This window comes from Homalodisca vitripennis, unplaced genomic scaffold (genome assembly GCF_021130785.1).
Source record: "Homalodisca vitripennis isolate AUS2020 unplaced genomic scaffold, UT_GWSS_2.1 ScUCBcl_1184;HRSCAF=4481, whole genome shotgun sequence".
Classification (NCBI taxonomy): Eukaryota; Metazoa; Arthropoda; class Insecta; order Hemiptera; family Cicadellidae; genus Homalodisca; species Homalodisca vitripennis.
This window is the reverse complement of record NW_025777303.1, coordinates 66,713-94,429: the sequence shown is the minus strand read 5'-3', so window position 1 is coordinate 94,429 and position 27,717 is coordinate 66,713. Positions and strand designations below refer to the sequence as shown.

General features: G+C 30.1%; 1 protein-coding gene across 1 annotated transcript; it reads right to left on the bottom strand.

Moving 5' to 3' along the window:
- Positions 1–20,519: 20,519 nt before the first annotated feature.
- On the bottom strand, positions 20,520–21,341 carry LOC124371261. The gene has a single exon (XM_046829595.1). The coding sequence runs from the start codon at positions 21,339–21,341 to the stop codon at positions 20,520–20,522; it is 822 nt and encodes a 273-aa protein (XP_046685551.1).
- Between the last annotated feature and the right edge of the window lie 6,376 nt (positions 21,342–27,717).

The following is a 27,717-nucleotide window of genomic DNA, read 5'->3' as shown; positions in this document are numbered from 1 at the left end:
GTGAAGAAAGCTGATGTGAGAAAACTTGCCACTAGATTTCCAAGGTGATACGATCAAGTAAAAGTCCCAAAGAAGGCTAGTCCGGAGGCGGTCCTCATAAGACCTGCCGCTGGTAGGTACTGCTAAAGGGGACACAGAGTAAAGTATAAACCTGACGGCTCGAGCATCAAACAGGGGAAACCAGAGTGAACTTTTCAGTGCTGTACTGCAGGATGCGATCGGCGTGAGCGGAAATATTTGAAGTCTAGAGCCAACGGTGGCCTTAGAAATCCATTATTTCGACAGTATCACCACGGTTGACTAGGTCAAGGCCGTTATAAATAGAGATCTGGATATTTGAATATCTCCTTGACTTAGCTGAATAAGTGAAAGAATAGGTTGGCCATAGTGCTACGTGATTCTGTCACAAATGTTAGATGGAAAAAATAATTCCATACCTATTGAGAAAGGATGCATTGTTTTAATATTTTGTTACATTTTTCTTAGTATTTTGTCATGCATTAAGTCTCTATAAATTTTGATCCTTCCTCATAAATGTAACGCCATTATTTGACAGTGTCTGCAGACGTTTCGTAAGATCTTTCACAATGTTCACTCTCGGTTACAGGTTTTCGGTTGTTACACTTTCCGATGTGAAGATGTGCACCTCGACACTAACCAATGTACTAGTAGCTCTAAATCAACCCGTTCAGTTGGCATTGAGTCCACACATGATGATGGTCACTATGGAGGTGATCAGGACACAATCAGAAATGTTTCAGCGATTTGTCTTCGACAGGGCTAATTCAAAGTGGATGTGCCCTAAAGAAATTAGACAGGTGGCTTCGTAAGTATATAGATGTTTTAATATAGGAATATGAATTTTAATATTTAAAAACTGAGAAATAGAAATCGTATAAATATAGACTTGAAACATTTTGTGAAGGATTTAACAATATGTGCTTTTCAGAAATACAACTGAAGATTACGATGATGTTAATTATATCAAAACTATGCTTAAAAGACTTAGATATTTATTTTATATGCTTACTGTATCTCTTATAGCTGTCAAATGTGATATTTAGCAGATATGAATTAAATTTCTTTGATTTAGAAAGTCTATATCTTTTCTTACATTCATTCTTTATGTACCCACGCATGCATTAACTGAAGCCCAATGAATTAATTAGACATTTGTGTGTTGCTACAATGTATTGCTGATTCAGTATCTATAATAAATTATTCCTGCGCTCTGTTACCACAGTGTCGATCTGTTACTCCATCATTGATCACTTTTTTACTTTGTTTAACCCAAAGTTTTACATTTCTGTATGTTAGGTTAGAAGGTTGGAAAACAATTTCCATAGAGGGATTATATTACACACTTTTACTCGTATACAGTAAACATCATATCGTTAATCAGTATCAACATTTACATAATGAGAAGTGTCAGGGTCACTCATTTTACGTGGATTATTTCTTATATATACATTACAATTGAAACTTGTGTAAGAGGCTTGGTTCCCTATGAGTGAATACAAGTGATTACGATAAAGTAAAATTTAAAAGTCTTAGTAGGTTTGTATGTGTAATTTTCTCTACATAACTGTTGAGTTAGTTGAATATGCTAGTATATTGTTACTATATATATATATATAATATATATATATATATATATATATATATATAATATATATATATATATATATATATAGGACCGATCAATTCCAAAGTAGTGTAACTAAAAAAAACTTATCCAATAGCTGGTAAATTGGACTGTACCTCCAACAATTCAATTTACCAGCTAACCTGTAGGTTTTGTCCCAAGGACTACATTGGGCAAACCTCAAATTCTTTGCGGGTAAGAATGACCGGTCACCCGTTTTTTCTATCAATCACAAAGACGACAAAAAACCAGTAGCCTTACACGCTATTCACCATAACAAAAGCTTTGAAGATTGTTACAAACTCAAAGCTATAAGCAAAATTACTCCTTGTGAAAAACAGCTCTCGAAATGATTTAAATTTAAGGAATACTGAAATTGGGCACACCAACTTATATTAAAATCAAAACAACCATATGGACTTAACATTCGCTAAATTATTGTTTTCCAGTTGAATAATTAGATTGTGATACAAATTTACCTAAATTCAAAATTATATTATATTATATTATTATTGTTAAATTAAAAACAACTAATCAAAACTTGTGTACATGTCCAAAATTGTATTTACATTTAGAATGTTTATTATCAGGTGTTTCCTCCTTTGTTTGTTTATTTTATTCTGTGTTATTATTAAGTGTACTTGAAAAAGTTGTTAATACAACGAAATATTGTACAAGATAATTGTAGTTATCTTTTGAACTGCTTTAAGAGACTATATATATATATATATATATATATATATATATATATATACAAATGATGTTATTTTTATACAGTACTACAACGTTTAAAACCTACCTAGTATGTCTGTACTGCAGATATAGAATAGTGTATGACATTCTTGCAACGCTCTTTTTATCCTCTCCTCCAGTGACCTCCTCATTCGTACCTCACACGCCAGGACTTTGTGTCTGTCTGTTATTTTATAACAACTGTGTTGATTGAGAGATGGATGAGCTACTAGTGATAATGATGAGCTAAAATATGGTATTATGATTGCTTGGAGTGATAATGGCTTAAGAACTAAATAAATTGTCATTAATTTATCTCAAAACTTACAAAATCGATTTGACACAAGTCAATCTATACGTAAGATTGTTGCGTTTCAATACAGCTGACCCACGTTCTTAGACTATTAAACTAAATGAATGTTTAATTTATTGCAGTGTTTAAAATAAAAAGAAACCCCTACAAATAGGTATCTAAGGACCGGTAAACATTGAAAGAGTGGTAATTTAATTTGAAATTGTTTAGTTTTGAGATTCCTTTACTTTATTAAACTGACACTTTTGTGAAACTAGACATCCTTCCTCAATAATTTCTCATTTTTATAAAAGTTGTAACAATTGGTATAAACGATTTAGTTATCATATAAAACATATTAAATAAAATAATATAAATATAAGTACGATTTATGAGAAATTCAAATAATAGTTTTTGCATTTCTTGTATAATTGCTATGTTAATTTTGTAATACGCAGTAAATGAGGACATAATTAAGATTTATGAATTATAAAAGAACTACAGATGACTTGAACTAACTCTTTCATTACTTGTTTTCGAATTTTTACGTTTTGGCCAAGTTCCCAAATATTGAGACCAAGTTGACTCTCTTAAAGTGCTCTTTAAAAACAATTATTGTGCTTGCTCTAGTGTTCTCAGATAAATTAGGTTTGAAAACTGAGCACTTACTGAATAGGCTTTATCAGAATATATGTTTACCGAAAGTGTCATTGTGATTTATACCATGATTAACGACAGATCCTCATTTGTAGCTTCATAAGACATTTATTTTCCATAATAATTATTAAGGGTGATTGCTGTTGCTGACAATGTAAAAAGAATAAGTCAAAAAAAAGGAATGTGAACGAACGCCATAAGCACATAATGCTAATTGCTGTATGAATAGCTTTAACTCTACCAGACCTTAAAACTTTTTCTTTCTCATTCCCTCATAATTTGACCACTCAGAACGCAATGAATTAGTTTATTTTTAGTTTGTAAAATGCTTCAAAAGGACCCAAGTTGAGTAAGGGTCCTCTTAGGGGAATTCAAAAAGGTGAAACATTTCATGTTCAAATATAATTTAGCAGAATTGTTCACAGCTATCAAAAAGTGTTCCTGTATTTGCAGTAAATAAATGTTGTTTAAAATAATTATACGAGTATTTATGTACGGTAATTTAAACTGAATGTTTTTCTATGTTTTATTTTTAATATCTTATTTGTGTACACATTGCACTTGCCAGTGTACTACTTCACCAAACTCTGCTGACTAAGGAATGGATAGTTGAGTATCAAACATCCAGATATGTTAACATATCACTTAGATACATCTCAACAATATTTTTTAATTATATAAATACTAATATAAATAAAATTCCCATCGGTACAATTTTGTGCAGTGAACGAAAGTGTTATGTTTTACAGAGTTATACTAACCTGTCTTCATGCTGGATTATTGTGCAAGGATCCAGGAACAGAGAATGTACCTCCAGATGACTTCGACCCAAAACTTATAAGTGAGGTACATAGTTTTAGCGTTTACGCACTCTTTCTATTATTTAGTTACATTTTTACCTTAATAATTATAACAAATACTGAAAAAGTATAATGCTTGGTATTTAAGTACTTAACAGAAGTTACTTTTCTGTATGTTAGAGATTATTAAGTCAAGTTGTATTCCTTAATTCACCTTGCTTCATTCCACAACTTATAATTTTAAAGCATTAGAATTTCCTGCGCTCTGGAATTGCTATTAAGTATAAATAAATTTTATTTAATACGATTATTCCGCTTTTAATTCTTGTTCCCATTTTGTTTATTACCCAACCTGGGAATTAGTATGCACCAAGCAGAAAAAATTTGTTTTCAGGAGTTTTTTCCACTTTTCAAGGAACGTAAGTCTTTTATTACGAATCTAGTATTAATTCATTTACCTGTATAGGTTGTTTTCAACTTTTATCTTGTAGCTTCTGGTCCATGACGTAATCTGTTTTTTGGGAATTCACAGAGTCTGCAATCTGACTTACACAAATTTTATACTCTAGGAAAAGTCGCCAAGGTATTCTCCAAGGTATTATACAGTACTTTTTATTTCCAGATAGACTGTACTATTTAGTGTACGTTATTCATTTTGACTGTTATAGTAGTTAAGGTTAAAAAAAACAGGTTATATCAACAAAGTAACTTATTACTGCAATATGCAAATATTTTCCATAATTATTATAAAGTTATTTCAAGTTACAACTTCTGTTTGCAGTTAAGAAGAGTATCGTGGTTTGCAGAGGAAGTAATAGAACTAACCAAAATGGCAGTGAGCTACTTACAATTTTTCAGGACAGCCACCGTCCAAAGTGGCATCTAAAAGAAATAAAATTGTTATGTGGGCAATGGTAACACTTTTCTATTTGTATTGGTCGTTTCTTTCACATAATGTGTTCTATTATGTAAAAATGTAAGGAGTCAGTTTATATTAAAGTAGATATTGCATGGTTTAAGCTTTAAATAACTTTCCTTTCATCAGAACAAAACTCCTGCTAAGCTTTTCAGTTCCTTATACATTTTACCTCCAAAAAGCCGGTTTATTTTTATTTAAAATATTTACTTTTCAATTATCACTTTACACCCACCTAGAATAAGTTACCTGTATGAAACAGAATCCTAATATTGGGATTTATCATAAAACAAATTATACTGTTCCAAAAGCATTAAATATTAACTTCGTTTTAACCCCCAGTTGGTACAGTGCGTTTTGGATAACACGACTTGGTACAGTAAGGTCTTTCAAGACCCAACACTAAAACTGGTGTAAAAATAATTTAAAAGACATGACTACTCCAAATAATCCTTAGTCTGCATCATGTATCATTTGATAAGGTTGTAACTTTTAATGATTTCTGGTATTTCATTCGTGGGAAAAATATTGTTTGTGATATTGAGACTATACTAACCCCTTTGCTCCTGCTAGGTATTATAAGAACCTATGGTATTATTTCTTGTAGAACTAAAACCTGAAGAAGAAACCGTACTGTTTTTATTTGGCTGTTATTATCTATGAAGCAAATAGCGTGTGCGAGCATCGTCACCATTTAAGCCATATATATTTGGTTTGTTCGTAAGGTTCGCCTTATGGCGGAACTTTCCTCTGAAATGAATCATGTGTTCTACTACTGTGCTTTATTCTTCACGAGCATATTTTCGAGTGCAGTTTTGACATAAGAAAATTGAATATTTCAAAACTTTCAGAACTAATTTATCTCCACCTGCTTCTCGATCATTAATGGTATTGAATCGACAAAACGTAGAGCTATCAGTAGGAACAAAATCTTTTGAAAAGCATCGCTGCACGAAACATATTCCTACCTGTATCATCTGAAGCAAACAAAGATACCGCATCCATATGGCCAGCTTGAAATATTTTAAACAAAAGGAGAAATGCAATAAATTATATTCGTACATCAATATCTACATTACCTGCGAAATCTGACAAACCCATATACTTACAGTAAAAATGTGTTATTTGTTTTAATGTGTAATCTTTAATAATATTATCTGTAAATGAAAACAGACCGAACATGTACAGGTAACTGAGGTTTTTTGTTTTAGCAGATCCTCCAACTTGTACAATGTTAACAATATTTTCTCTGCGATTACGAATTAGTTCAGGGGGATTTTTGCCCCCTCCCATTCTGGGTTACTATCCTGTATTCCTCTTCCTTTGAAATTTCCTTCTGTTGGCCGGAACTAACTTTTGGTGTCGTATCCACTTTCGATCCCGTTTAAAAAGATCAAAAGCACTTTAATATAACTCAATCTCAATTTATTTGGAAACAAATTCATTTCAAGGATCTATAAATTGACTATTTCTAGTATTACATTTAGTAAATTTTCCAGAAATTATTGAAGTGAAAACTTCTTTAGGCGCGTTGAGCGATTTGGTAGAGGTAAAATCCTCGGTTCGCGTCACCGACATGCTAATGATACTAACCTGCATGAAAAAGTCAGTCTCGCTGTGTTTTTTAACCGTAGACTTGGCCGCGGACTACTAACCTGAATGAAAAAGTCAGTCTCGCTGTGTTAAAACTGTCCCGGCGGAGTATGAAAACAGACTGCGAAAATCAGTGACCTTTACGGCTTCCTCTCGCGATTTAAAAGTGAAGCCAATGTCGTACAATTCTGTAAGATGCGTCAAATTAAAGCTCTTAATATTGGCAATCTATTGGTTACATTTTTAAATATTAAAAAAAATTTGAAATAATTTTGATTATTGTTTACATTTTACATAGCGTTTACAATGACAAGAAAAAAGTAGTAAGCGAGAATTTTTTTTTATTTTTTGGTCAGACAAAATTTGTCAGCGAGAAAGTTGTGTGAAAATAGATGAATATTTTTTTTGTAATTAATCATTTTTTTATTTGAAGTTTAGTTTAGCCTGTAGTAGCGTATGAAGTGATGAGTGAACGTTTCCGCCGGAACTGTAGTTGGCGCATTGGCTCACTGATACCGTATTAACTCAATAAATTAGTTTATTGTGCAATAAAAATACCTTTACGAAAGAACCAAGTTAATTTAACTAATTTATTAGTTTTAAAAATATTGTGGGTTTAATTGTTATTGCAATTATATACTTTATCCGTAGCAATAACTGTATTATTTACAACGGTGTTCAACTCACTGTTGTTCACACTCGGTGTTTACTCACTTGTATTCTATGTTTAACTAACTATTAATATTGAGCAATTACAACATATTTTTATACAGATAAAATGAATAATGAAAACAACGAATATATTTTTAAACATTTTTAATATTTGTACGAATATTTGTATTTAAAATTTAGCATTATTCATTTTAATTATGTTTTTAATAATTAACCTCTTCATCATGAAATGAGTATTATTACGGTATAAGATTTATCTTACTAGCGTGGTAAAATAGATTTCTAGTTATTTGATAATATTTTTTCGATAATATTTGAAAATTGGAAAATTAAAAACGCGTCACATTTACAATTACAGATGTACTGCTACTATAACGTATTGTTAATTACTCTCAACTTAATAGTTCCGTTTTCACTTCTATCGGCAGTCCCACGACTGCTACTGTTTTTTTTTTAACTTAATTGTCCCTTACATAAGAGTTAAGATAATTTGTTTCAGTGTTTTGTTTAAATGTCACAAATAACTATTTATAAAGAGCATTTTATAATTTGTTTGCGTATCCTACTTCGTAACACATTCAAAATTCTAGTAATTTTTAAAATTTACTCATGATAGGGTTTAAAATGTAATTTTTTCAAACAATCAAAACTCAATTGAGCTATTTTTAATTTCTCTCTCAAAATTATCTTTAAATTTATTTACCTCCCTCAAATTTTAATACTGGATTATTACTTTTACCTAATTCATCTTAATTGCCTACATATATTTTATTTATATCTCGTAATTTTTATAAATTCCTCGAACAATCTTTACTATATCTCGTAGTTTATACGAATTACAATTGTATTTTAGCTATCAAACATTGCAATATAATCATTTAACTGATGTTTTATAATTACATGAAACTGATATACTCCTATAGGATACTAAAACTACAATTTTGCTTTTCTTTAATATCTTGTTTTTTCAAATTTGGATAGCTTAAGTCAACAATATTTATTCTTTGTCAACAACATTATGTTCATCAATACTATGGTTTACTCTAAGAATTCCTTTCTAATTGGCTGAGCCTAAAAAGTTTTATTGTATAAGTTATTTTATCACTTTAAACGGTATGAACAGTCATCTCTGTTATCTCTCTGCACCAACTTCATAACTGTTCTTAAATATTTTAATTGTGTTTGCAAATTTAATAATCTTTTTTCAAGTTCGAGGACATACACGTGCAATAAATGTTTAACTTTAACTCCATTTTAACATAAGTAGCATAAGTATTTTCATTTTATTCTATATTTAATAAAACGTTATAAATGTTGCTATGACATTCTTTATAAGCTATTCAAATGCATATTTTGTAAATTGTCTGCTGTATTATGATTAGTGTGTAAAATAATTTTTTTTGAATACACATTTATTTAAAATATTTCATTTACAATTTATTTAAGATGTATAATTTAAATAAAATATACATCAAAGGTATCACAAATTGGCAAATTTTCATAATCTAGATTTTGAGATTGATTCCGTATTCAATTTTTCTTTATGATAAACATTAATGCATGTTTTTAATAACAAACCCAATGAGTGCAACTTCCTCAACCTGAATGTATATATTACAATTTTACATTCAACTTTTTAACAAGAAAATGTTGTTTTCTTTTACAATCTCTACACTTGTTTTTAAAATTCATTTTTAAAATAATCTTTATATATATATATATATATTTTCTTGTGTTCGTGTGTATGTGACTGAACTCCTCTTAAACAACTGGACCGATTTTGAAAACATTTTTGTGCGTATGTTGAAGAGGAATTGAGAATGATACATATTCACAATTTGGTCCAATTTTAATAGTTTCTTTAGTAAATTTTTTAATTATAAATATTGTTATTGATGTTGGAGTGTTTTATATTGGATCCGACTGGCTGCGCTACGACACGTAATACAAAGCAAACTGATACTTAACAGCTGTTAATATAATTCAGCTGAAATTCATCAAAGAGGCAGAAACATTTGTTTACATCTAAATTGTAGTAAATATTAAATTATTGTAAAGTGCTTAATCAGTAGTGTAATGCAGATTGCAAATACGAAGTTATTATCTAATTTTAAATTTTGATTGCGCCAATGATAAAAAAACTATCTAATGCAATGAAAGTACTATTAAACGCTATTATGAAAAACAACCTCAGTGTACAAATCCGTGAATGTTTGCTCATCGGTTGTCGAATATTTGGTTAGATCGGAGATAAATGAAAAGGATCCGAAATATGACGCTTTATGATCGAAATTGGTTTTCGTTGATCTATTTTCTTGAAGGCACACTCCACAATAATACTGGAAATATCTTAGGCAGGAAATTAATTTTCAACAGACCGAATTTCATTCTTTATAACCTAATTAGTTTATCGTGATTCATCCATATAAATTAATTGATTTGAATAACTTATCCACACCTAGCAAAAACCACGATTAAAAGAGGCAGGAAATATGGTACATACCTTCATAATGAACCCAAGAGGCTCACGAAGGAACGACTACCAATCTCAGGAATTTTTAGAATGTGATAGAAAAAGAATACATGAATATATAGTGTACTCTCTTTAAACAGGAAATTTTGTGCATAGCCGCGGGCAGCTGCTACTATACTGTATATATATATAACTATACTATACTCAAATAATACTATAATATTTTATTTATTTCAGAAAGATAATGAAGTGTAACCCCATGCATGACATGTTGGTCCGGAACACAGATATACCTGTAAACATGACCATTTTTCTGTTCCGAAGCCTACAAAAACAAACAATCCCTAGAAAAAACATGGAAATCTTGGTAAATAATACTTTTTATCGGTTCTCAAACTAGATGTTGTCTGAAACTTTAATAAGCTTACAAATTGAGTATAGTCATCATGCTATAAATGAGGGAAGCTTTGAGGTTAGATAGTCACCATACGGTTTGCATAGCTATTATTTAAAGTTTTTTTATAACTGCTCAAATATTTTACAATATAGAGAATTTTAACTAGTATCAGTATAGGGAGGAACATATGCATCAGATACATTACGGTATTTTATTTAATTAGTTATAATCAAACTAATTCCACTCAATGATGTTATGAAATTTATCAAAGTAATTTAACATATTGGTATGCACTAAAGTATTATGGCCGAGTTTTATTATTTACGTCGTGTTATTTAATACTAATTTGGATGATACATAATTTCAAATAGAGGTACAAAGATTTATTATTTTAAACTCAAAAAAAAGTTGTCAATTTGTAAAATAAATATACATACACAATAATTACTTATAATTTTCACTTGGCTGCAACGTATCATTGTTTGTGGACGTTTTGACTTATGTTCCAGGTTACACAATTTACGGATAATATATACTGGTGGCGTACTTCGGATATCAGATCAGATTTTTATATCTATTTCTCTTAAACAGCGCTCATATACAGTAACAGGGGAACAGAAATCATATACAGTAACAGAACTTGCTTCTCCTCTCGACTTTCATGTCAAGTTAAACGATGACGTGAAGACTGTTACGGTATATGGCATCACCACTCAGTTAGACCCCAACATGAACGAGCTGGATCTGGAACTAACTCTAACAATCCATAGAATCGACTGTCCTTGCAACAGCCTTACAACTATTAACTTTAACTTCCCTCCAAGTAACTCCTCTTTGCGAGCAAGTATATTTAGTTATACACAATAATACATAAGAGTAATTGTTGACTCTTGGAGCAATTGGAAAATACATAATAGTAAATTGTTGTTTTAATGTTCTCCAACATTATTAACTTGTAAAAATGCAGTAATGGATCGAGCTGTACATGTTGAACGATTTTAATAACGGGTTGGACGCTTGAAGTAGTCTTATAAACAAAGTAACTTTGTTATATGCACTATGCAAAGTTTATAGGCAAACGAGGTATATGTTTGATTCAGTGTTGAACCAACTTGATAAAAGTTCATTATCTGTGGTAACTGTACATTCTAGCAAATTTTTAATTATGCCATGGCTTAGTTAGTACTGTAATGTTGATATAAAAAAATCAAGTTACAATTTCACTTTTTCCTATATATTTGAAGTCCTGTTATAAAATCCAATTTTTTACACTCTTGTGCAATAGTTTATGGTAATAGTATTTAAAAGTTATATCACATCTTTATTTATACATTTTGTATTTTTTCTTTCTTTTTGTTTAAATTTTTTCAAACGAATACTGTTTATCAAGGGGATGATTTCATTAGCCTCTACTAACATACATGTCAATATATTGAAACAATCGTCATTGTATATATAACAATTTCAGCAAATATTTTAAAATCTTCATAAGCCCAATTATAATATATTTAATAAATAAAGCTTGAATTGTTTTTTCTTTTTTGCTGTGAACTGAGACAAAACCTTTAATTTTTTTTATTTTAAATTTCCTGCCTTATATTTAAATTAATTTCATATTTACTCTAATAAATAGATTTTTAAATGTTTTTTGTATTTTCTGTAAGCTTATCTATACAATAAATTGATTCAAAGAATTTAATAGGCTTTAATAATTTTTCGTAGTTCTATTACTCAATAAAATTTTTAATATTCATATCCACATTGTACTGTTGTATTAGTTACGGAAAAAAACCAGTTAAAAATATCCAAAGATTCTGTTTCGAAAAACGTTATGAAACTTATATAATCAAAAGATATTGAACTATTGGTTTACAAAGTTTATTTATTATATCAGTGAATCAGGGCTTTCTAAGGTAATGTTTATTTTATTAACATTAATATTTTCAGAAACATAATATAAACACCATAATATTAAAAAGAAATTTTAGTTCCATTTGATAGGTGCAATTTTATTGTTTTTAATATCAATCAGGCCTAATTATAAAATAATTGAAATACGATGTTTAAGCTCCGAATGTTTACTTAAATCAAAATAAAGTTTGCTCACTTTGAGGCACATAAAAAACTTATGTGAGTACAAAATATATGATAACGGTCCAGAAATAATTAAAATTCAAAACTTTTAAGTAAAATAATTATAATATTTTTAAAAAGACTGAAGGAATGTTTGCTCTGTTATATTTACTAAACGAACATAATAATACATACAAATAACCAAAATTATAGACAAAGTACTAAAAAGAGTTATTTAAATAAAAATATGCTTAACTAAAAAATTTGCTTCTGTTATTACATCTTTTCGATGACTCTGCACACGTGAATTTATTGAGCAATTTTTCTCTAGGCGACTTTCTTACAAAAGACTTTCCAACTTTTCGAAGATATAGCTTGCCAGCATCTCGGTACCTCTGTTCGTCCTGGCCGACAGATGCTCATTGATGTAGATTCTGCAGCCCCGGAACACTGCGTTGATCTGTTGGGCTGTCAGTTCTGTCTTTTCTCGGTACCATCTGTTTCATCCTGGCCGACAGATGTTCATTGATGTAGATTCAGCAGCCCGGGAACACTGCGTTGATCTGTTGGGCTGGTTTATATTTTTGATCCGGTTAATGAACTGAATCATATTTAACTACTCACAATATCACTTGAATGTAGGAAAATTTATCCCTAGCATATTCGTATGTTTTTCTTTGGATATCAGCAAACTGGCTCTTTAAATCTTCCATTAGCTGTCAAACTTCCTTGATATAGTTAACATTGACTAGGACAACTCATACATCAATGTTTTTAATAACTTGAGCTCCTGAAATACCTCAATCTTGCAATGTATCTTGACTTTAACTATAAAGTCTTTGGTAACAGCACCTGCAGTAGTATTTAAAGCTTATTAAAACAATCCTTTCCCTTGTATTTCTTGTGCGAACGGAGATTATTTTTGATATCGCTAGTAACGCAGTTACTGTGCACCACATTACTACACACACTAGCACACTTGACAGCACTAATGTCTGTAAAATATTTAGAACGGTCAACGCAGCTCAATTTTATTTATTTTATTTGGAAAAGACGAAAAAAAATTAAACTTTATTGTTAGTGGACGTCGAAGCGTTCACCATCGAGAGTGAACATTAAACAGCCGAAGCAACAGTTCGGAGCTCTTTTCAAGCCGAGGTGCACTCACTGATTACACTGAAGACTGAATGTATGTAATATTAACTAGGTTTTTCGGTTTAAAAGTTGTAATATATTTTCTGAAGCAAGCTGTATATAAATATGTTTGCATATTAATAATTGTAAACTATTAATGAAAGGGAGGTTGAAAATGAAAAATTGTACGCATATTAATACATTATAAATCCTATTCCATTTCCGTTTGATTTCATGTTTCTGTTGTCATGACATTTACAAACATAACTATCGGAAACTTTCACACGTATTTTGTATTGTTTAAAATACCATTAACAACGTAGACTTTAAAAAGTCACAATCTATTGTCCCTAAATCATCATGAAACCTTCCATTCATCAAAATTGAGAAACACAACTTAAACATATATTATGCCGAATAAGAGCTTTTATTATAAGCATATCATTTATTACACATTGCAGGTTTACGCTTTGCCGAATTTCAGACCTGATTATGACATGGTGGTGAGTCAATACATAAACATAACTGAGATAACTCCTTCTTACCCATATATTTATAACAATGAAGATGGTTCAAGATTCGTATTTGTTGGAATTCTTCCTGGAATAGAGGTAAGTAAATAAATAAATAAATTCTAAAGAGTGACATAGTAATTATATAAACAAAATAACATCATCGAAATGTAAAATTCTATTTTGTAGTTATAAAATTGTGAAATTTAATCTAGCACATTACATTATTTCCCTTTACTTTAGAAAGTAGATTTCCGAGTAAGTACATGTATCTTCGCATGAGTATTGCTTCTCAGTTCTTCAGAATTAGATCCAGATTGCTCCAGAGTCGATTAAAGTTAGTTTAGGATAAAATTAATTCCACTAGGACTTTCAATCAGTACATATAGTGTACTCAGTCAAATCTTTTATTACTTTCTTTTAATTATAAAACTGTACTTACAGGCTTATCGCGAATATCATTAATACTAATAGTATCGAGTTATTTTTATATAATCGATAAACCTGTATTAAATATTATGATTTGAATATGTTCTTAATCTGGATAAATTCTGTTTTTTTACTTTATTAATCATAACTTTCTTCGCATATTTACAAAAAATAATTTATGCATGATTTTGATTTTCAAGTTCATGGATCATTATTGTAAATGTTGAATCATACTGTCATTATACTTTAGGACTTATATTTTTTTTAAATCCTCTTCAAAATATAAATTATTATTTGGTTAACTCATATAGATAATAATCCCCAAAAATCTAGTTTTCTTTTATAAATATTATATAATCGCTAACTATAAAAGAGTTTTCATTGGTAAATTTTTAGCAACACAACTTTTTATTTTTCAATATCAAATACAAATTTTTAAGTTCATATCTTGGACTAGTATAACAGTTTCTTTTATCATATTCTTATTAGACTTATTAGATCAACCATTCTAGAGTAACCATCTTCTTCATTACTGTCCAAAAGTTGAGTAATTTGTCATTTAACTTGAATCATACCTATAAAGTGTTGATTTTCATTAACATTGTATAAATAATTTGTGTTGAATAATTTATTTTTCGTGTACACAATTTATACATCGTTCTTTAATCAAATTCTTTTGAAATTGATTAATTTAGTTAATGATGTTTCAGAAGTAATAATATAGGCTATACATTGTAGAACAGTTTGAAACATGAATCACAAAGCGTGATGATCACAAAACATTAACTTTTTAACATTAACTGTTATAAACCTAAACGTTAGTACGTTGATTTTTTATATTTTTCTAATAATGTGAATAAAAAGTATACAATGCAATAAGGTCAGTTAATAAAATTTGATTGTTAAAAATATGCTATAAATAAAATTTTCATTACAAGATTTAAATTAATAATTATAAATAGGAAATTTTTTTCAGATTTTATCAAAGAAATTCTATCACATTAAAAAGTCATTTCGGAATCAGCAATGTTATTTGTCTTAAATATTAATATTTCTAAATATTTAAATTACTTTATTTATTAATAGAGGTTATTTCAAAACTAAGGTTACAAACTTATATCAAAATGCTGTTAAGTATAACAAATAATTATTTTGTTTTAGATATAGGGATCTATATACAGCTCCTTTATAATAAAATCGCAAAACAATAGTAAATAACAGAAATAACGTTTCATGTCCTTGAAACTTTCATATGTACACAGAATCATAGTTAAATACTCCAACATAAATACTTAGATAAATTTTTTAAACTGATTGGATTCACTTGTACATCTCCTCGATACTCAAAGTAAATTCAATTGCACTGTTATATTTACAATTAATTTTAAATGAAAATAATAAGATGTTTAATTGAGGGGAGAAGTATGTTAAAATCTAAGAATTAAAAAATACAAGCCCGCGTTCAGCCATTTTTTATGTTATCATATAAACGGTGTTATATTTCGGCACAATAAACTTTGTTAATGCCTTTGTATGAACTCACTTTTATTTTAAATGAATGATTATGCCAGATAAAACCTTTATGATTAAACGCATCCTATCAACCTAAAAAGTTATTTTATGTTTATGTAGCCTACCCAAACAGTGGCACAACTAACGAATTAATCATAACTGACAATGCTTTTGTTAAAAGTGTGAATTCATACTTTATTTACGTATTTATCTCGTGCAGGTTCCAATAAATCAGAGCATTCATTATTCCTTTGAGATGAGTTCTGTTATTTGCCAGTTTTGGGATAAAGGTCAATGGAGTTCACGTGGGTGTGATGTAAGTATCTTAATGACGTTTAAGTATACTAAATTAATTTCATAATATTTACATTTCACTACAGCTTTTACTTGTTTAATTTAGAATATAATAAATACAACTTTACAATTATTTAAGAATAAATACAATATACTTAAAAGGTTTTTCTAAATAGTGTAAGTTAATGACGCATTTTCGAGTAATTCAAGTACATAATTCATAAGCTGATTCTTCAATTTAACTCACTCCGACCCAATTTGAAAACATGTTTGTTGTACAATTCTTTTTTAAGGAGAGGCCGATCCTCTTTTATACCTTATTCTGTCAATCCTCATGGGCCACTGGCCTGTGCGAGGATCCAATCAAACAGAATAAGTGGGAGAGTCGATACAGTACAAGGTCGATGGTACTGATAAAAAATGCTTCAACCACAGACACCATGTCTTCTCTAACTCAGACCCTAAGTCCAATGTCTTAGTCCGCTCGGCCTTCGGCACTCCCCAAGATAGATATTTAAAATTGTATTATTGTGCTCTTTGGTTATCTAATGCCAAATATATAGTGCCAATAATGTTTTCGTATTTTAATAGTCCTCTATTGGAAAAACAATCATGTACGATACTGCTATTTTTGTAGAATTCAGTTCAAGCAACCCATTTTCAAACGTTAAAATGAATATCTAGGTTTTGTGATTTATGTATTCCACATTGCCAATGAATACCTTTAAATACGACGTCACACAAGCATGACATAAATTCAAAATTCTGGATATTTCACAAGCTTCTAGGTTCGAAACCTAATAATAATAATAATAATTTATTCTTCTTCCAAAATATACAATACATTTAGTTTACAAATAACACATACATATTTATATGCAAACACAAAATATACAGTCCATCACAATTACACTAAAGCAAAACAATGCATATATGTATATATTATGTTGTCATGACAAAGTTTTTTGTGGAAGAAGCAATATTGCACCTCAAGGCAGAGCCCGTTTTTGAGGTTGCAAATGTTAACATAACCAACTGATCTAAACAGAGCTCAAAGATAATACAGTTAGTTCATCATACAAAACTACTAAGAATATAAAAACGTGTGCATTTGAAATTAATAATATTTAATCTACTTACTATTTTTGTTTGTATTTAAATACTTTTAATTCTTTACTATTGCAGGATATCAAAAAGGAAATCTATGTCTTCCAAACATAATAGCCATTTTTTCAATTGTTTGACAATTAATCTATTTGAAGGTAAATTCTTTATTTCATCTGGAATTTGATTGAAAATTCTGGGAGCAATAAAATTATAGGTTTTTGTGAAAAATGTAGTGTTTGGCTTAGGTACATCAATGTTATTTGGATTTCGCAGTTTAGATCTAAAAGTAGCTACTCTGTTATTTTCTATTCTATTACCACTCTTTGAAAAGAAAATCCTCATTACTTTAAAAACATACAGATGTTTCAAAGGCAGAATCTTCAAATCTCTAAAAAGCGGCAATGTGTGCTCATACCTATGCTTATTCTTTATCAATCTTATAAAGCGTTTTTGCATAAAATAAATAGGCATAATATTTGTTTGGTATGCTCCTCCCCAAGCTGATATAGCATACTCCAACCTGCTATGAACAAGAGAAAAGTAAACTGTCCTAAGTACCACTTCTGGACACATTGTCTTTAAGAAATAAAATATTCTTATTACACTATTTAACTTATTTTTTATCATACTTATATGGTTCTTCCAGGTTAAATTCTGATCTATATTTACTCCTAAATATTTTACACATTCAACTCTCTGCACAACCTAACAGCTATCACATTCAAGATTTCCATTTACACAGTTAATACACTTGTATCTAATTGGATTATGAAAAATATTGGATCCTCTTAGACTAAAATTGATGTAATTTGTCTTCTCTACACTAAGTTGCATTTTATGTTCCAAAAACCACCATTTGAGTGCAGTCAAGTCCTCAACCATAGCTTGTCTTATTTCCTCCGACGTGTTTTCTACATAACAAATGGAGGTATCATCTGCAAAAGATGATAAAGTACCTCGAAATTTTCCTTGGCACAAACTATTCATGTATATAATGAACAGAATTGCACCAAGTACCGATCCCTGGGGGACACCATATTTAACAAAACCTACTTCACTCAGAACATCACATACTCTTACACATTGTTTTCTATTAGATAAATATGATCGAAACCAATTATGAACTATGCCTCTTATACCTTCCTTCAGTAGGATATTTAATAAAATGTCATGATCAACACTATCAAAAGCCTTACTAATGTCCAGAAACAATCCAGACACACACTTCCCATTATTAGTACCGTTCTGAAACTATAGAAATAAATTGGACAATTGCATCTTCTGTATTCCTGCCTGTTCTGAAACCATACAGATTTTGACTAAAAAAATTTCTTTTGTTTAGATAAGATATTAATTTTTTTTTCATAATTTTCTCTATAATTTTGGACCAAACAGAGACTAATGTTATGGGTCTATATTGATTACAGAACTTAGTACTTTCATTTCTTATGTATAGGTATCACAACTAATTCTTTCATTTTTTCTGGAAATATGCCGGTTAAAAAGCTTATATTAACAATATGAGAGAAAGGTTGACAAACACAAGAATATATGTGTTTAACTAACTTAGAACTAAAACCATCTAATCCAGGTGCTTTTCCATTTTTTAATGATCTTATTGCATCAATGACATCTTCAGGCGAAACAGGATCTAAATACATTGACGATAGCTCTTGCTTATCATCAAAGTACTTCTGATAATTAAAATTCACTATTTTATCCGAGTCACCCAATTCATCTCTCAATCGGTCAACTACACTTATAAAGAATGTGTTAAATTTATTAGCTACTTGGCAAGGCTCAGTTATACTTTTTTTCCGTCCTCATCTTGTAATATTATACTAATCGATTTACTTTTACTTTGTCTTGTCAATTCATTTATAGTTCTCCAAGTATCTCCACTACTGCTCTTACAATTTTCAAATTTGTCTCTGTAGTAATTTAATTTTGTTTCCCTTATATCCTTATTTAACTCATTTCTAAATGTTATATATTTAATTCTTAGCCTACTATTCAGTGGGGTTTTCTTTAGACGTTTATGCAACTGATTCCCGTTCTTTTATTCTATTACACAAACTATCATTTATCCAAGGCTTTAATTTTTCCATGGGTTTCTTAAAGCAATTTTTTTGTACAGCTAATAACAACATTACTAATGACTGAACAAAATTCATCATATGCTTTTGAGGGATCGGAATGACAATATACACTTTCCCAGTCCATATTACACAACTGCTGCCTTATCTTATTATAGTCCAGGCGGCTGCTACATTTCACCTGTTCCCTCGGCTTCTCAAGGTCAGCTCAAGATAAGCCCAAACCAGTTATTGCGTGGTCTGTTATCTCCAACTGTTCTACTACTGTTTTAAATTGAAAATTAGCTCTATATTGTAGTCTAACAAATATATGATCTATGCATGTTACTGATCTGTCGTTATTCTAGTTCCCACATTTATTAAGGATTCAAAATCCAAAGCTTGACATTAACGTTTTATATTCGTCTGTTATTTTGTTTTCATCTAACAAGTCAATGTTAATATCCCCTATGTATATTTGATTTTTTATATTCTTAGCATTCTCTGTGTCACTTAAATAGTTTCTTAAATCTAATATAAAAGCTTCTTTACTACTACTATTTAATCTGTACATGGCTACTAGACTAAATTGTACATTGCATGACTTAAATATAACTAGTAATGCATCAGCAGTATTAATATTTAATCGTTTAAATTCACAGATATTCAAACAATCGTGTATATATATCATAACACCTCCAGCCCTATATGTATCATTATAATTGGCAAGTAGTGTATAATTGGGTATATGAAACATATTTGACTCTTCTTCATTAATCCATACTTCTGATAAAACTATTACTCCCGGCTTATTATCATATGCGGACAGTTCCACCAAGAAAGGGTCAAAGTTTTGCCTTACACTTCTTATATTTTGGTGAAGAATTGATAATTTACAGCATAATATTTCTTTTAATATACTTATATTTTCATGTTCCAAGGTGTATTTAAAAAATTAACCTGTAATTAAATAAATTATATAAATTAGTATTAAATAAATTATAAACTTTCGAAAACATAACAATTAATAAACTATGAAAAACATTAACATGTGATAAGTTTAAGAACGTAACAACAACAACAGATAAATGATTTAAATTTCTAAAATTATATATTTTGAGAGCAAGACAAAAAATGCAATGTTCATAATCTCATACCTCGTATTAGATTTATACATTCCCTTAATTTGTTGTTCTCTTTTTTCGTTCACAAATTCTGTAGGTCCTGCTGACTGACTATTTCTTTCCCACGGTCACCTTCTTTCTTCCGCATAAAGATTTTTCCATTTCGCACCCACAGGAATGCATAACCGAGTTCCTTCTTCTTGACCCGTGCCAGGGCGAGCAGCCTCCTTTTTGTAGGACAAAGAGATTCATTAATATAAATTTGACTGTCCATCGGTAGATTTATATGTCGAGTAGATAACTCACGTTTAACTTTCCTCTTGTGGATCATATCTTCTTTATCTCCTCTCCTTACAAACTTTACAATAATTCCAGCTGGTCCTTTTGTGCCTGGTTTCTTATATATCCTATGATATGCGTCCACTATGTCATTTTCAATAGTCATGTTCAGCGCAGCCCCTACTTTTTTAACAGTTTCTAAAGTGTCTTCATTTTTTTCTTCCGGAACTCCGTAAATTTCTAATGTATTTCTTCGTGAATATTGCTCCACTTCAACCAGCCTCTCTTCCAGGACTACTACTTGTTGTTTTAAACTTTTATTTTCAGCTTTAAGTTCTTCTACAATCTTCATGTATTCATCAACCTTTGCGGTTTGCTCTTTTAGGGCGGCAGTGTTCTCTTCCATCTTGCTATTAAGAACCTCATATGCTTTATTAAAGTCCTGGAAAGACCTCCGATTTTCATTCTTCAATTCTTGAAAAGTTATCATGATATCATTCAAAGTCAGAAAATCACCATCTACCCTATCTTCCAATATTTTTGATTTTCTTCTTTCTTCAGTGCAGGGGTTGCACCTCCATATGCTTTCCTCTCGTTTTAGTTCCTCAATATCTGATTTAGTCATTCCAACACATTGACCATGGAATTGCACTTTACATTCCACACACGACCCTTTACATTGTTTTTGTGTGAAATTCTTCAAACATACTCCACAGGTACTCATTTTAAATAAATGTGTTCGCAACCGTAACAACCAATTTATCAGTAAAATAACAAACAAAAAACAAGTATATATTTAACGTTTTCCTTATTTCTCTCACGTACTCACACGCACATCCGACGCACCTGTAGTAGTACCTTGACCTTGATCGCGATAACGATATGCACACTCCGAGCTCCGGCTCATGACTGAACCTACCTTCGTAAAGTGCGTAAACTATGTATAATTAAATATAGTTCAGCTAACAGATTAAACTGTGACCAATTATTATCTAGTTACGAGTGTTATGTTACATGGGTGATTCATGACGTACCTCATTACATTTTGGAAACATTAGAAAAGAAATAGCTACGGTAATTTCGATTATCAGCAATAACTATCTCCTTATGGTTAAGAGAAGAACTTTTGTTAACACACCCTCCACGTGTGTATTTATCTGGCAGAGGTATCTAATGTTTGAAACACACACATGTGGCATTTTGAACCAGACATGTCTGTAAATATCAGTACCGGTATTACATCAATAAAATTAAAAACTTCAAGATACACGCAAATTGAATTCAGTTTATCAATAATAAGTAACAGTAATCAAAAAACCTTTTGTATTCAGTTTATTTATTCATGCTGAACTTTAAAAGAAAACATTTATTTTTGGTTAAATCGGGTCAATAACCACATAAAGAAAGTTTATGTGGATGAAACTTAAACCTTTAATCTTTTAATCTCTTTAGCTGACAGTGGTGTAACCACGTGTATATGACAGTCGGATTTATGTTTGTCAATCTAAAATAATATGAACCAGGGAAAATACTTGTTTCATATTTTAACCCTTCTACTACCCTCCTATTTCAACTCTCGTCAAAGCTCTTGGATAATGCTAATAATCAATTTATTTCTTAAGGTAAATTTCTGTGTTGATTGCATGAAAAATATAGGTTTTTTTAAAAAACAATGCTTATTGCCTCTCGCCTCCAGACTGCAAGTATAACTCATATAGAACTATTGTTCTTTAATAATACAATACTTAAACCTGCTACGTTCACTTCTTTTTAAATAGTTTTTGGTATAAACATTCAAAGTTAAAAATTAACACTTAGGCTATATTGCCATAAATAAAACGCCAGTTTAGCCAATTTTCAGAATGTATACCCCAGTGTTAGATCAATTAATGATTTCAGCCTTTTTCCTAGTTAGAGAAATCCTTGCCAACAAAATGTACTGGTTCATATTGCCAAACGCATAGTAGGCTGTAGATTAAGTTTATGAGTATATTTTATCTTTGTGTAATATCAATACGCTAAGATTTGTATGTCCGATTAGGGTAATGTGAGACACGCTTTACCGTGCTGATTGAATTTACTATGATTTCATATACAAATAAGGAAATGTTACTTTGAATTAATTTATGCGTCTGGCCATTTTGACTGAGGGGAATCACCCAGTTTCTATGATTGTTTAAAGTAGCTACAGATGTATGAGCTCTTCGAGGTAGAACATGACAACACCAAAGCCTAAGGGACTTATAGAATCGGGAGTTAGTATTATTATTAATACTGTATGACAATTCTTTCAGCTTATTTTTGTCATTTCCTCATTTATGTGTGTTAATTTTGAGGAACATACCAAAAATGGCTGTCTGCTCTGTTGGTTCGTTCGTTGATAGATTAGTGATTGGTGATCAAAAATATCAAGGTCACCATATTGAGGAGGACTATGTAGAAAAGTGAAACTAACTTTTTCGAATCTGAAATATTCCGATTGAAACTCGTTTGATAAAGTTATCGATAAGTACATGTGCTACACCCTACACCGGTAAAAATTGAAAGATACATGAATGATGTCTGCAGTACCTACTCGTAGCAATAAATATTCTAAATTTGGACTAAGAGATATATGTTCAAGGGTTTTAAATGCAACAATTCTTTATGTATACTTCTTATACTAAAATGTGAATTATGTATACATTTAATACTATTGTAAAGTGTGGTTTAATATAAACTCTACTATTTTTAATTCCATTGTTTAAATCACCTAGTTTCTTGTATATGCGTACCTAGGTAATATAATACCAGATTAGCTCCAGTACATTTACTTTACCATTTTTCCCACACAGGTAAACTCCAGGACCAAAGACAAGGATGTTTTACTGCAAGTGTAAACATTTGTCGATTTTTGCCGCTGCCTTTCCTGTGCCTCCCGAGCATATAGATCCTTTCGCAGACGCCAAGTTGTTCCTTACAGTTCTTGACAATCCGCTAGTTGTCGCTCTTGTAACAACTATTTTATTAGTATACCTCCTCTTAATATTCTTTCTAAGGCGGCTGGATAGAAAAGATAAGAAACAGGTAGGGCCTACAGGTAACAATAACTAATAGTTTAACAATCGCTTAAATGCAATTAATTAAAAAAATTCACTGTAAAGTGGCGAAGATGGGATATTACGAGTACTAAGAAGTACAGACAATGGCTACAGTAAGTCAATTTACAACACTACAAACGAGTCTTATTCTGTATTCTTTTGTCTAATTCGATTTTTTATAGCCATCTTAAAACTAAGATGAACTAACGTTCCTCAACACCATATTTTTAATTTATAGACGTTGCTAACTTATTGAATTAAATTCTTATTCAATTTTAATTGCAAAAAGTACAATTGTTCACATTTATTAAAGAAGTAATATTAAACTCTACAGTTCAGAAAACCAGTTTCTGAGTCATTGGTAATTCAAAATTTAAATGTAAATACTGCCCAATATAAAATAAACAGATATATAAGTCATAAATATTATATTATCCTACGACTTTTAATAGCCAACCAAATATTAATGAATAGTCTATAAATAATTGAAGTTACTAAAAATATTAAAAAATCTAAATATACAAAAATGAAAGAACGAATAGTAAACCGTTGCGAAATTTTGAAAGAAATTTTTAAAAACGTCAAATTTGATAAAAATGTTTCCAAAAAGACTTTATATTCATTTGTAAGCCTTCGTATGTATTGAAATTCTATAAAAAACTGTTATTAAAGCTTTTTTTATAGAGCAACTCACTAAAATTAATTAGAAAATCTTATATCTGTGGAATGATTTATAACAAATTAATGAAAAACTAATCCTAATTACATATTTATTTAGTTAATAGTAAAGTGTGCTATGCTATCAGTAGCGCTATTAAGCAGATTTTGTATACAAAATCTACCTTAAGTGTATTAAAGTACGCTTACAAATATTGAAAGGTTTATAAAAGTTTTATGAAAGAAAATTACTAAATAAAATTATAATTTAACTAAATATTCACCCAATCAGTTTTCTTACACTTAAAAATCCTTATAAAAGACATCAATTATAGTAAATTTAATAACAAAAATACTGTTTTAATAATTGTATTGACTCTCTAAAAGCAGTTAAATGCTTTGAGTAGATAATTAAGTTGATCTACTAAAAAGCAACATTGAGGATTACTTCTTGAAAAGAGGTATGTCATATTTTGCATCCACCAATACTTTTTCAGCAAACTGTAGTTGTGCTTGAAGACAATTTTCCTGGCTGTCGTTATCCATACCTGATCGCAGTGTACACAAGTTCGAGAGTCAATTCAGGAACCACTGCTCATGTGGGGTTTAGACTACATGGATCTGCAGCCAAGAGTCGGGTAAGAAACAATCCTCACATATAATTTCCTACTAACAGGACACTACCAAATTATTCTATTATGTATCTTTTCCCTATGCGACAAAGTTTTAAATCTTATTTGATTAAATGCACTAGGTTATAAATTTAAAATTTTATCTCTTTCATGTATGTCAGTTTGTATTGTTAATTTTCTTCGGTCGTTTAATGTATTTTAAAAATAAAAATTGATGTTCTCACTAAGGAAAACAATTATAGTCATGTGTTTTCTTTGCTTCAAGGCACACATACTTTCAGCCAGGAAATCGCAAAGTTTTGAAAAGACACACTGATGACTGGTTTTTAATATATTGTGAGCAATACTTGGGTACACTGGAGAGCATTCACATCTGGCATGACAACTATGGTTCTAGTCCTGAGTGGTAATGGCATTATAATATTACAGTATTATAATATATTACTATTTTAGTAAATAAGGTAATATATAATAGTTTTAGAAATAAGTAGATATTAGTAAAACAAATACATATTTCGGTTAAAATCGTCTTCTGGAAATTAAACAAAATATTATAAATAGATCTATAAGAACATCACTAACATATAAATCAACACAGAAAATCTAAAAAAAAGAATTAATGAGGTAAAATTTTTATCATATAATGATGTTATAAATTAACTTTTTTGACTGAGCCATCTTACATATCATCCATGTTAAAATTTAAATTTTGTTAAAAGCTAATGGGCTTGTTCCATGTTTCATAGATTTGTTTACATACATTTTGTAATATTCCTTATTGGTTTCACTGAACATGTTTATTCGAAATTAAACTATGCATCAATCCATATAACAGTACAGGTTGCTCTGTCTTTTCATGATTTTATGCATACCTGTTCCCTATCATTCTTGTTCTATCTGTCAATGCAATCTTTAAATTTCGCAGTTAATAATTTTTAGACACACTAGGTCGTCTTCAAATATTCTGTAGGATATTTGTATAGCAAAACGTATAAATATGATATGAATGTTGCATTAAAACATTTGGGTTTGTTCCGAAAATGAGATCCGACTCTTATGTTTACTTGTAGTTTTGGTTATACTAAACTTTTTTCAATCTGGTGGTTTTACTAAATATTATTTTTGTAGTTCGTTTGAGAATGTTGTTGTTTGAAGCAGAACCATCAAATAAAGAGAGATTCCGAACCGAACAGGAAGCTCAAAACAAATTATTTGCGTAATTTCGAAATCATAGACATTTAGACTCAAAAATGTCATCTAGAAAATAGTTGTTCTCTTAGTCTCATCAGGTGTACAGTAGAGTGCATTACGTTCTAGACACGATACCAAATCACGGTGGAACAACTGAGTTTCCTACATATAAAGCTATAGTAGGAAGGTTTGATTGGATTTGAACTGTTGATTTCAAGATCATTTCACCTTCAAATTGCCTGCTAGAACCTGGAGTTAACGATTAATGATTACATTGTTTGCACGTGTGTCTAATGTCTTGTATAAACAATGCAAGCAGGTTGTGTTGAAATTTCTTGGATCCTTTTCATAATACCTAGCGATCAATAACAGATTGCAATAGCTCTGTTGAAAAGAGATATTTAATCCCTCTTACGTTAATTTTTTTTTAAATTTATATGCATCAACTGTAACAAACTGTACCAATCTGTAACTTAAGAATTTTTGGGGTTTTACAACTTATATTTTATGTTATAATCAAAATAATTGGTTACAATCGGAAAGTATTTTATAATTATATTTCACTGGTCGCTTGTTACTTTGTTGCAGGTTTTGTGATAAAATACACGTTTTTTATCTGAAAAAGAACGTAGAAGTAATGTTTGTCATCAAACAATGGTTAGCTCTCAGCTTGAAAGATTATCCTGAAGCGAAAATCAGAGTAGCTACTGAAGAGGACGTTATGGGTGTAAAGTTATTTCTTGTCGATAATTTATACCTTGGTATGAGGGAAAGTCACGTTTTGTTAAGTGTCTTTTTCAGGTAACTTTGGCACTAAATAATTTAAAATGTTATATTACAATTATATAGACAAAAAATTTAAGCTTAATTTTATGTAGTGTTAACAAAACCATTGAACATAAAATAGCAGGCGAACATTGTTTGCTTAATAATATTATTGTATAAGGATCTGACAAATGTTTCGTGTTATTTTTGGATTTACAAAATATTTATCACAATATGTTTGCAACGTCCGCATATGCTGCAAAATTAAAGCCCTGAATTATTTTCCACTATTAATGAATACATCAGAGTTCTTAGTATTTCCTCCCATTCGGATAAGCTTAAGATTATTCAGATAATTTTTAATTTATGTAAGTAGTTTGTTATTAGGCTGATAAATTTATCAGAAATAACATGATAATTTAGTGGTATCAAACCCGCATATTTTATTGACAAAAGGCTGTAATCAAAGTTTAACATAGTTTGGTTTCATACTACAGACTTCTAATATTATTGTAATATTACTATAGGATATAGGGCAGTAAATCTTATATTTCAAAACCAAATATTTCCTACCACTAACCACAGAGGTACCTTCCACTCAACAGGGTAGTATACAGCAGGCCGTAGTCAGGAAAATACAATCCGTTGTAACTAAAACACGTACAAGTTTTGTAAG